A 12,424-nucleotide genomic window follows, 5' to 3' on the forward strand; every position below is an offset into this window, starting at 1 on the left:
CCTGCATGGGGCTCTTCACTGACATTGAGGAGTTTGCTTGGGATTCCCTCCCTTTCTCTCTCTCTGTCTCTCTGCCCCTCCCCTGCTTGCACTCTATCTCTCTCTCAAAATAAATAAACATTCAAAAAAAAAAAAAAAAGAGGACCAGAGTGTAAGTGAGGTTACTTGTCTTAGGCAACTAATTCTGTAAATGGTCCTATCATTTACGGAGATACAAAACACAAGAGAAAATTCATTCTTGGGCATTATGAGTTTGAGGTCCCACTAAGATTTTCAAGAAACAGGTAAAGTAAATACCTGAATTTATACTTCTGGAAGTCAGAGAAGCGTTCTGGACTATTTATGTTAATCATTGATATATAAATGGTAACTGAAGTCCTGGGACTGGATAAAAGTAAGAATATGGAATAAAAAGTCAAAATGGTCTTAAGGATTGCAAGATTTAATGGCAGAAAGGAGGGAAAAGAGGTTCTTTTCTTTTACACACCTTAGCTATCGAATTGTCCCCCCTCCTTTCAAAAACTGATCCTTCTCCTATGCTATGATTTCCATTCCTTGTATTTCATTCAGGTCCTTTGCTTTATCAGTTGTCTAGAATTATTTTCCAGTGCCTATTTTCTTTCTCTCTTTAACAAAACTCCTCCCTTAAACCTTTGTCATCTCCCTCTATCCCCCTTCACAGGAAAGCTTTCTAAAATGTAAAATGGTCTACTTTTACAGAATATTCATTTGTCATTCAATTCTAAATATAATTATTTTACTTTTAATTTTACTACTCCATCAAATCTTCCTTTAACAAAATCTGAGAAACATTATTACTAAATCAAATAAACACTTCCCAACTCTTACTTTACTTTCTGTTCCTCTGCCCACATTTTATTTATTTTACATTTTTTTTAAATTTATTTTTGAGAGGCAGAGAGAGACAGAGTGTGAGCGGGGGAGGGCCAGAGAGAGAGAGGGAGACACAGAATCCGAAGCAGGCTCCAGGCTCCGAGCTGTCAGCACAGAGCCTGACATGGGGCTTGAACCCACGAACCGTGAGATCATGACCTGAGCTGAAGTTGGACACCCAACCAACTGAGCCACTCAGGCGCCCCAACTGCCCACTTTTTAAATGTTCACATACCCCAAAGTTTATTCTTGGTTCTTTTTTCTTCTCATCTTAAAGTATATATTTCCTTGGTGACTTTATCCATTCCCTTGAGGTAAACTCCCAACATGTGCTAATTAATTTCAAATCTATATGTTTCATCTAGAGATCCCTCTGTCACATAACCCACGGTGTATTGGACATCTCTAGTTGGATACTACAAGGGTACCTCCAATTAAACATATTCAAAACAGGGGCATCTGGCTTGCTCAGTAGGTTAAGCATCTGACTTCGGCTCAGGTCATGATCTCACCATTCCTGAGTTCAAGTCCCGCGTCGGGCTCTGTGCTGACAGCTCAGAGCCTGGGGCCTGTTTCATTGAGATTCTGTGTCTCACTGTCTCTGCACCCACCCCCCTCGTACTCTGTCTCTCTCTCTCAAAAATAAGCAAACATTAAAAAATTTTTAAACATATTCAAAACAGATTTTAAAAACTCATTTTATTATCTCCCATTCTGTACAACAACTAACACGAGAAGTACAAAATTCTGCTGTTTTCCTTTATTCTTGATCCTCTGTTATTGACAAACCCGTTCAAAGCAGAAACCTGTTAGTCATCTTTGATTCCTCCTGTCAACTTTCCTTGGTCATATCACTTCTACTCCTCATAGTAATCTCTAATTCATTTCATGTTTTTTATCCCAATCGATTCTCTTCTAGTATACTCTTAGCCAAAACACAACAATGAAATATGATCATCATGCTAACACTTTACTTAAAATTTTTAAGTGATTTCCCTTTTCCCATTATTTTTACAAAAAATAAGAACCACAGCCTTAAAAAAAAAAATCAATTAGACCTTTGTCTAACTTCTCCAGTCTCTTCTTAGCACTCTGTATAAATCATGAGAACTAACCTGCACAGAAGCAATGGGTGCAGGTTTATTGAAGAAAGTCTCTGCATTCTCTGTAATGGCTTTCATTGTCTATAATGCCCTTATCTCTTACACATCCTTCATCCACACAGGTTAAACTTCCTTTTCAGTAGAAACTTCCCACAGCCCCCCTCTCTCAGTCCAAGTTAGGTAACCTGCATTTGTCCTCCAAGGATTTATAATATACTTTACTATCCTATTTACCCACTTTCCTCCCACAACTCAAGGAGAAGAGAAACTATTCTTTCTCCTATAACCTGAATGCTTAGCCTACTGCCTGGGATTTAGTATGTGCTCAATAAACAATTGTTGTTAATTAAGTTGTTATTAATCATTATTAATACCACACCTAAACATATTCTTTTAACTCTTCCCTTCCACAAATACCTCATTTATTCCAATGTTTTATACACAACTCTACATACTGGTAAATTCAAGATTTTGCTTTGAGGGCAAAAGTTTTGTCTTCATCAAAAAAAAAAATTAAGACAGATTAATTTATTCTATGATCATGTTATATGAAAGATACAGCCTCATTTCAAGAATGGCTTTGTGTGCATATATACGGCATGCTTTCCTAATTATAAAGTTGAAAAACAATTCTTCATTTCTAGTAATAAGATAAAGCATCATACCATTGCCTTTAAAAAACTAAAGGGTGAAGTAAATGGAGTAGAAAATAAGGGAATATGTAGTAAAGAAGCCCATAAACATTCAATATTAGTAGTATTTCAAAGTTTTCAGAGCAGCAAAAATATCCAAGAAGTTTCCATTTGATATTAGACTGCTTTGTTCCTTTTGTTTTGGCCTTCTTAGTACTTATTCACTACAGGAAAATATTAGCGCCAATTGTCCAATGTGTTCACTTCAACTGCTATGCTGTTTTCTACATGTTAATCTTGTATCCCCAAATGAGAACATTTTTACTTCAATAGGCCTAAAATGACATATTAGGTCTAAGCAGAAAGCAAGCACTCAACAGCTATTTATTGAATAATTTAGATTACAAATATATACTGATGAAAGAGTCTAAATGAAAGCATCTAAACCTTGATCAAGCTTTCCAGCTGATATATTGTTAAAGAGTAAGGTGGTTTGTTTTGTAGTCTTAACATTTTACTTTAAAAACAAAAACAAAACCCACCAGCCACTATTTCACAATACTAACTGCAATTTATCAAACAGAACAGGCCAAAAAGTTTTAACAAGTCACTGCGATTTAAGACAATCCTATGGCAAGACTTTCAGTGAGGTTGGATATATTTTTAAAGTAGCATAGATCACTGTCAAAACCAATAATCTAGTAATGCAGGCATGATTTGGGAGTCTATTTTAGTTTAGTCATTTGTCAATCGTGAATACCTTAAAAATCACTCCTCTAACCAGCTCAGTTTTGAGAAAAGTTTTAAATCCAAAGACACATCTCTAAATCACATCTTTTTTCAGCACATAAAATTCTAATAAAAAAGCTCTCAATTCAGAGTTCACAAATCACTAGAAAAAGAAAGTACATACACATCCAATACTCACCAGGTTTTTTTTGGGGGGGGGGGCGGGGGAAGAGACTTAAAGTATTTTCTGTTATTTGCAGCTGCCTTAACAGCAAATGACAATTAAATGTGTGAACAAGGTTGTCAGAGTAACACTTGTCATTCACACTACTTATGGAAACGCGCCCCAAGACTTCCAGAAGCACTAATTAAAATTAACGAAAGCTTCTCACGGGGACTTGTCAGAGAAGTACATTTTGTCATTTGCTGTTTGAAACAGGAACACCAAATCGCCTCAAAGCTCAAGAGTTTTCCCCTTAAGGTCTAAATTCAACCCACCTCCCTGGCATCGGCACTGATGAACTGAGCCCAGATGGTGAGCAAGCAACTCATTAAGAGTTCCAATTCCAATTTCTTCAAGAAAGAAAAAAAAAGAAAGAAAAAGGAAAAAAACAATCCTGATGTTAAAGGCGGTATGAATTTTCTTTCAGAAATCAGAAGAGAAAGAGGCGAGGGAAAATATCTTTTCTCTTTACCAAGGAGCGGTGAAAGGTGCAATTTCCCACTGGTAGTTTCTAGATATATCGCTCCTCTACTAGCCTTTTCTTTAACTCAGAGAGAATACTCAAAACGAGAAAAATTTTGAACACGACCCACCTCTATCCCCAAAGAACCAAGGTAGACTCACCCAGGACTCAGGTGGGCCTTTCTCACCTGGGCCCCAGAAAAGTCCGCCGTCCCCACGTAGAGCTCACTTTTCAGCAATCCTCCTTGCGATTGGTTGACTAGAAAGAGAACTCTCAATCCTATTGGCCACGAGAGCCGTGGTACTGGGCAAGGAGGCGGGAGTTTGGGACTGGCTCTGACAGGCCCGCTGCTTGAGTTCCCAGAGTTCCTATTGGGTCAACGCGGGAAGCTCCAAGATGGCTGCAGTGGCGACCTGCGGCACCGGCGCTGGGAGTACTGGATCTATGGTGGCGGCAGGCGGCAAGAACAACGTCACCAGTTTCCAGAGGAGGGGTCCTAGAGCCAGCGGTTCTGACAGCAGCTATTCTCGACTGGTGTCCATCGCGGGCACACGACCGTCGGTACGGAATGGACAGCTGCTGGTATCAACTGGGCTCCCAGCCCTGGACCAGCTCTTAGGTCGGTTCAGAACGGAGATTTGGGTTTAGGGAGGGCACCTGCCGGGGAAGCCGCCCTAACCTCACGTCTCTCTCTCCCCCTCAGCCTTCGGACGTGGAGAGGATAGTCCGGTCTGATAGTGACGGAGGGGAGGAAGGGTTACACTGAGACTTCTAAATGCTGTTACTGCTCCCACTTTCTACTGTGGTTCTGGCCCACCAACCTTTTTTAGGTTACGACGGGATCCCTACATGTTTTTTGTTTGTTTGTTTTCTTGAAATGCTGCCGAATAAGGGGGCATCATTAATACTTGGGGACGGTTTGGCCTTCATTTCTAGGATCCCCTCCTGGCCTCTGATTTCACCCTTCTGTCAACCCCAGGTAGTTCGTGGTTTGGCCTAACCTACAAAAGTTTGTATCATTGTGAGAGATGAGCTTCATTTGAAAATGCTGGGGGAAAAAAAAAAAAAAGTAACTTCCCTTCTTTCACCGCCAGGCTGCTTATCTCCTGGTTCTGAATCTTTAAACAAACTCGACTGGCTTTTAAGGGAATGGATGTTAAAGGCTTATGTGGATTCAAAGGAGTTAAATCCTGTTGTTGATATTGACGGTCATACTAGTGTCTGCGTTAAATATATGTATATAAATTTTTGTTAATTTTTTTCTCTATATATTTTGCCTCCCAGAGTTAAACTCCAAAGATACGTTTAAGGTTAATTCATATTTTAATGAGAAAAATCCAGTTCTTAGGTCTTCCTGTAAAATCTGTAATTTTTCATGAGAAGCCTACTGAAGAGTAGCTTGTTTCATAACTATTATGTTGCAGAGATTGACCACATTAGATTGGTAGGACAGAGCTGCTGTGTTAAGAGCTTGTAAATTAGTTAATACCTGTTAGAATATTTCTTCATTAAAATTGGTCTATGTTTATATTTCATAACTTCTATATAGTATGTGATATGTGTCAGTTAAATCTTGTACACTTTCATAAAATATTATAAATGACGTTGCTGGTTCTTGTACTTCACTTGACATTTCTCTATTTTTTACCCTTCAAGGTACACTTTTCAGGTAGGTTTAGTGCAAAGGAAATTGACAAGGCAAGCAAACTGTGAGAAAGAGTGTGGCTTCTTGTCTCTGTTATTTCACGTCCTTAACTGGATCCTGGTTATTTCTACATAAATTTAAGTATTTTCACTTAATTGTTTTAAGTCCGTTGCCTTCCTCAATTTCATGGTACTAAAAACAAATGATTCAAAATATCTAGTTAGCAAATATTTATCTCACCTTTTTCCCTGGTGAATTTTACCTGGTGTTGTCCTATATTTGAACTGAAAGCTTGAAAGCTGTTCTTAGTCCTTGCCTTTTTTTTTTTTTTTTTAATTCAGTGGAGATCTGTAACTTCATTCACTTGATCCTGAAGCTATTCAAACAAAAAGGTCACATTTCTGACATTATACCTTCAGTTTCTCATTAGAATAACAAAATGCCTAGCACAGTTCCTGGCATATAGTTGATTCTCATTAAGGTCTTGACTGAAAGAAAAATAATGCGTTAAAAAAAAAAAAAAATACCTGGACAAGAGATTCTGAAACATGTAGGTTGAGTTATGTGTTTGAGCTCTAAAAACAGACACAAATACAGTGATGTGAACAGAGTCATAAAACTAGAGACCGTCTATCTAGGCTGATCTTTGGGCTTCAAATTTAGTGTTCACTATGCTACAGCTGTCTCAAATTTTTGAGAACTCTTAAGTGGCTTTAAGCATTCATCAAACCTAAGACTAATGATTTAAGTATGTGTCTTAAAGCACCCACCAAAAAGTTAACCCAAAGCACCTTCCTTATGTGTTTCTACAATGATATAAACTTGAACTATAATTTAAAAATCTTCCAGATTTGCTTGAGGGAGACCCTAGTATTTGACTGTAATAAGCTTATGCTGAAAATTGGTGTTCATTAAGATAATTGAAATAGGTATCAGTTTTTGGATATTTTGAAATATATTTTGCATGTATACAGTTAATTCTCAAAGAGCACAGAAGTTGAAGAGGTTGTTATTATAGAAGTTAGTACATTTGGAATAATAAATATGTCTAGAAGTATTTTAGTTGTTAACTTCTTAATGGCGTTTTTGTATTTTGATTTTTTTATTTTGTATAGCTCTGTAGAGCAAATCCATTACATTTGTTTTACATTAAAATATTATTTGGAAGTGAAACATTTGGCTGCTTATGTGTATACACATAAATATAAGTAATTAGATTATATTGTTATTCTAAAATATTATTTGACTCAGATTGTGACAAGCCTAATATAACCGTATTGTGACAAAATATAATGATAGTAGGATGTTATGATACCAGAATGGTGAAACTGTGCTATAACATTGTATTTATTGCCTAAATGTATTTTGTGGTTACTGTGTAACAAGTAAATATTGTATTGTCACTGCCATGCAGTGCAGTGATTTTTACTACTGCCACTGTGATGTCAATGTAATTTTAAGCATAGATGCAAAATATATTTAAATGTATATTTGAATATATTACACAGGCAAATTGAATGTTGGTCTTTTGAACATACGCTGATATTTCTATTCATATTCCCAAGTGCTTTATAAATTTGAGGATTCCCCGTATCAACATCTTTTAAATGTGATCTAATCATATTAAATACTTTTGTTATGACAACTTAAATTTTGTTAGATATTGACATACATTTTCCAACTTGGCCACATTGAAATTTTTTCAAATTCTAAGATTTCCTAACCCAGGCTCCCAGCCTTGCCTTTCCAGGACATTTATGTTGTTATACGAGGACACTATATGTAAATATTTCATTTTTCTTCTTCTGAAGATTGCCAAAAAGTTTACAGTAGGTGAAGGATTCTGGCAGGATTTCTTTTTTTCTAGAATAAAAAATATAGCTCATCCTAGGATCATATTGTCTAACCTGGAGGAATTTTCCCCAATCCCATCCTTCAAAAGGATACTTGAAGAAAGAGTGATTTCCCAGGTTTGACTGGCTTAAAATTTATGTGCTGTTTGGAACTTACTTAGTTTTGACAGTCAAGTGAATAGAAGATAGGGATTTGGGATAAATAATAGTTCAGGAAGAACACTCCAAAGAAGCCTGATGGTTGCTGCCATTTTCAACACTAATGTCAAAAAGTAAAAATACTGGTGGGCTTATTTCCTTTGCACCACAGTGTCTTAATATAGAGTGTGAAATGTACTTTGAGTTTGGACTGTATATTAAAAATAATCCTGGTTATGATAGTTTAGCAACTGATATCTGTACATTTAAGGGAAATGTAGCTTATTCCTTTGTATTGTTATATAAAATTGTTTCATATAATTTAAACTACAGAACCATTCTCACTGTTAGTAGCTTTTTCTATTTTGTTTCCCATATTTGCCCAGCTAATAGTTTTGATAATCAAGAATTGTCAGGATATTTACTACCTCCTAGTGACAGATGAAAAAGTTGAATTGTTAACAAAATAAACTGCAATTTAATTTGAGGTATGGCATTAAGTAGTTAAGGACATTGCTATGAACCAAGGAAAGAATATGAACTTTTTGTGCATTGTATTTTCCCTAAAATGACCTTCTATGATTTTATACAAAACTATTCCTTTATAGAAGATACTAGAAAGAACTGATATAAATCGTTGTCTTTCCTGACTTTTCGTTCTGTTCTCTTTTACTTCCTGTAACTGAAAAAGGAGATGTCTTTGTAAGATTTCACTTCTGGGCCTTCTTGTCCCAATATATTAATGTGACCTTGCTTACCCAGAATTTATAGCTTAATTAGAGATTTGTTTTGGGAAGTGTATGGGGATTGAATTTTCTACCTTTAAAATCATTTTCTGGGGTCCCTGGCGAGCTCAGTTGGTAGAGCATGTGACTTTTGATCTCAGGGTTGTGAGTTCAAGCCCCACATTGGACATGGAGCCTACTTAAAAAAAAAAAAAATTGTAGGAGTGCCTGGGTGGCTCAGTCAGTTAAGCATAGACTCTTGATTTCTGCTCAGGTCTTGATCTCAAGGTTGGTGGGATTGAGCCCTGCATGGGGCTTCACACTGTCAGAGCCTGCTTGGAATTCTCTCTTCCTACTACTCCCCCACACATGCACATGCCCTCAAAATAAATAGACATTTAAAAAACAAAAGTTATAAAAATTAAAATTTTAAATCATTTGCTAATTATTCACATGAATAAAAAACAACGTATTTTAAAAATCATAAAATTTCAAGATAATTGTCAAGATCTTAAATTTTCTGGTAATGTTTTCTAAAGTATTAGATTTTTTCCTAGTTTTAAGACAAAATGCTGTGTCATTTTTAAAATTTAAAACCTTGAAATTAACACTGTAAAAGAATCCTCAAGCTTTCAAACTCATTATCTTACATGTTAATAAACTATTCTACCTGTATTTTTAGTAAGCTGGAAATACATAGACTTATTAAGGAAATCCATAAGTAAAACCAAGAGTTTATTTGCTTAGTGACTTCAATGTGATGATTGCTCTGAGATCTGATTAAAAGAGAGAGGAGGCAATAAACAAGACCATTTCACTCCTTATGTTTCATCACAGAAATAAGATGATTGCTTCCTTCCTGTTACTTACCTGTCAAACATTTTAGTGAACTATTGGGAAAAGATAGTCTATTTTAATTGGGAACTATTAATGTGAAATCTGTGTTCCTTTTCAAATAAAATTACTAATGGATATTTGCATTTAAACATATAGTAAAACGAGCTTTGGTTCAATGTAGCATGTCAAGATAGCCTGTCATGGTTGGTTGCTTAAGCTTTGGATTTTTTGATGAAGGCATAGCTACAAACTGGCTCAAACTTATGTCAGAACCTCAGTGTATCAAGTGAGGTATATCAAAATACCTTATATAAACAGGTATTTTAGGGAAATGTAAGGTCTTGTCACACTGAAATTTGGAAGAACAGAGGAACATTGCTGCTATATGTGTGTGTATATGTCCATATCAAATCCTTTCACCTCATACACACACAATAAAAGTTTGAATTTTAAAACAGTAATAAGGTGGCTTCATCTTATTACCCATAACCAACCTTCAAAATGACCAAACTTTACCTGAGCCCTCCAAATTTGAATCTAGTAAATTTACATAATAGAACCCTTTAGAAAAAAAAATTACCTTTTTAAAACAACTTTTTTTTTTTAATTTTAGAGAGACAGAACGTGAGTTGGGGAGAGAAGCAGAGAGAGAGAGAGAGAGAGAGAGAAAATCTTGAGCAGGACCCACGCCCATGGTGGAGCCCAATGCAGGGCTCAATCTCAGGACCCTGAGGTCATGACTTGAGCCGAAATCCAGAGTTGGATGCTTAACCGACTAAGCCACCCAGGGGCCCCAAAACTTCCTTTTTGTAGAAGTTCTGATAGTATATTAAGATAATTGGTTAAAGTCATTAAAATGTCCTCATTTTATGTTGTTTTAAGTAATGTTCAAAATTTCCAAACATAGAATTTTAATATACATGAGATTTTAAGATTTAATTGGGTGGCATTTCCTGAATTGTCAGAAACAGTGGATTACTTGAATCATTCTTACAGAAAATTGCCTTCTTAGCATACACTCATTTGTGATGCTTTGTATAATGCTTTGCTTAACTAATTCATCAATGGGAAGTATTCTTACTAAGTCTTATTACTATAGTGATCACTATCACATAATGAGAAATCTTTAATGATTTGTTTTAATTAGAAAATAATGGCCAGAATGGTAACAGCTATTGCTGAATACCTCTCTGAGCCAGACACTTGAGAACTAGGTATCACTTCATTTACTCAGGAAACTATTCCTTGATCTGTTCTTATCACACTGTGAATAACATTCACACACAAAAAAAATCTTTAATTCTATAACTATTCCAGTTGTATACCTTACATAAATTCTTACTTTGAGGCTACATGAATGTAGACCCAGGGATGTTTAGGTTAGAAACCTAAATCTTTCCTATAAGAAATAAGTTATGGAAAGAAAAGCAGCTAACTTTTATAGTATCTCCTCTAGACTAGACTGCAGTCTGCTATATCCATCTATTCATCTTAAATATACACACAATGATGATTAGTATACAAATGCTTGTTTTTTCATGTACGGGAAAGTACAGAAATAAGCAATTAGAAAGTAAAATGCTCCACATGGATCAAAACATCAGTGGTAGTCTAGATGTAGCACAAACTTTGTAAAAGTAAACATTGAGCCTAATCTTAGAGAAGATCTTTTGTTTCTCCAATCCTTCATGGTTGTTAACCTGTATATTTCAATTTACGTGAAACTTTTATTTGGAACAACATTTGAAGTTATCCTATGTAGTCTGGTGTGACTTCAAATGCTGTCATGAAAGAACATATCTAAATGTGAAATTAAAATATAGATTTAGTCTATAACAAATCCTTCTAAACATAAAAATGTATAGATTACTACTTTCTTCTTTTTAAAATCTTCTTCTCTAACAACTTGAAATGTTCTACCTATAGTCATCAAGTCACCAAAGTCACCAAGTGTTGCATTGTATCATATGTTCATGTATTTGACCAAATTTCACATTCGTTGAAACATAACATTTATGCATATTTTCAAGGTCAAAATGTAAACACTATCAAGGGAACTTTTCATACTAAGTTTTTCTATATAATGTTTGCCACTACAAAATTTGTTGGGGGAAGAGTTCTTTATTGGTATTCTGTTTCTTTCCCAGTTTTATGCACCAAAACCGAAAAACACATGTAGGATTGACTTCAATTGTCCACCAGTTTTGACTAGTTTCTTTTTTAATTACTTGAAATATATTTCATTCTTTGAAATACACATTTTATTCTTTGTAAGTGAATTTGCTAGTATAATTTGTAACATTAATTGCAAATAGTGATACTTTTACAAATATTTTTACCAATGTTTCACAAGATATTTGTACTCAAATGTCTTTTTACTGTAGTTCTAGTCTCCTAAAATTTGATTTTAAATTCATTTTTAATGAAATCCCTATTTAAGTTCTATGCTCAGGATCATATTACCCTAATTCAGATATTCAAAACAACATTTCCTTCAAGTATTAAAAATGTATTTTATGATTGTGACCTTTTTGTTTGAAATACAAAAGTATTGTTCATTTTAAATTCTAAATGTATTTAAGAGTATGCACAGTCTTTGCATATATTATTCATAATGAAAAAAATTAGCTTAATTATCAGGGTTATTTTCCCCCAAGGCTTACTAAATGTGAGGGTAAATAATAAAGTGGAATTTCTATTATAATAACCTTTCTTTTTTATGTTGTACTTCTGTAGTATTAAGTTACTGTGAACATTTAGGTCTCGGCTATTGAGTTAATTTATTAACAAGTGCTAAATATAACATTACTGGAACATGTAACTGCAGTTATATTGAATGCTACATGGTCCAATCACTGGAGAAAGGAGGATAGTACAGTATATTATGAAAGTAATTGTAATGTGTAGTGTGTAATTACATATAATATGTAATTATTTCATAATAGCACCTTAAGCAAAGTATTGCAAAGGTAATTAAAATGTTGTTCTCATCTGCAATTTTAAAGTTACTGAAGTAGCAGTTCTTGATAAAGCTTAACTTTTATGCTAAAGATAATGTGTATAAAAAGGTAGCTAGATTAATTTTCTTCTTTGTTTTGTTTCACTTCCAGGTGGAGGTTTGGCCGTCGGAACAGTTCTTCTAATTGGTTAGTATGGCATACACACTTTGTTCTTCCTAATCA

General features: G+C 35.0%; 2 protein-coding genes across 8 annotated transcripts in view; one reads left to right on the forward strand and one right to left on the reverse strand.

Moving 5' to 3' along the window:
• Positions 1–4,258, reverse strand: part of IMMP1L (inner mitochondrial membrane peptidase subunit 1) — an 82,142-nt gene extending 77,884 nt beyond the window's left edge. For 3 of the 6 annotated variants that reach the window (XM_042957809.1, XM_042957806.1, XM_042957807.1), the window contains exon 1: positions 4,206–4,257. The gene's annotated coding sequence lies outside the window, so the exon portion shown is untranslated. Of the gene's footprint in view, positions 1–4,174 lie in introns of all 6 variants that reach the window. The other 3 variants (XM_007082014.2, XM_015537496.2, XM_042957808.1) reach the window with 3 other exon arrangements.
• A 137-nt stretch (positions 4,259–4,395) lies between these two features.
• The window catches only part of ELP4 (elongator acetyltransferase complex subunit 4), a 241,518-nt gene continuing 233,489 nt past the window's right edge, over positions 4,396–12,424 (forward strand). For both annotated transcript variants that reach the window (XM_007082024.3, XM_007082025.3), the window contains exons 1-2: positions 4,396–4,663; positions 12,353–12,388. In XM_007082024.3, coding sequence (XP_007082086.1) covers positions 4,441–4,663; positions 12,353–12,388 — 259 coding nt within the window. In that variant the 5' untranslated portion in view covers positions 4,396–4,440. The remainder of the gene's footprint in view (positions 4,664–12,352; positions 12,389–12,424) is intronic.

Source organism: Panthera tigris, chromosome D1 (assembly GCF_018350195.1).
Source record: "Panthera tigris isolate Pti1 chromosome D1, P.tigris_Pti1_mat1.1, whole genome shotgun sequence".
Taxonomy (NCBI): domain Eukaryota; kingdom Metazoa; phylum Chordata; class Mammalia; order Carnivora; family Felidae; genus Panthera; species Panthera tigris.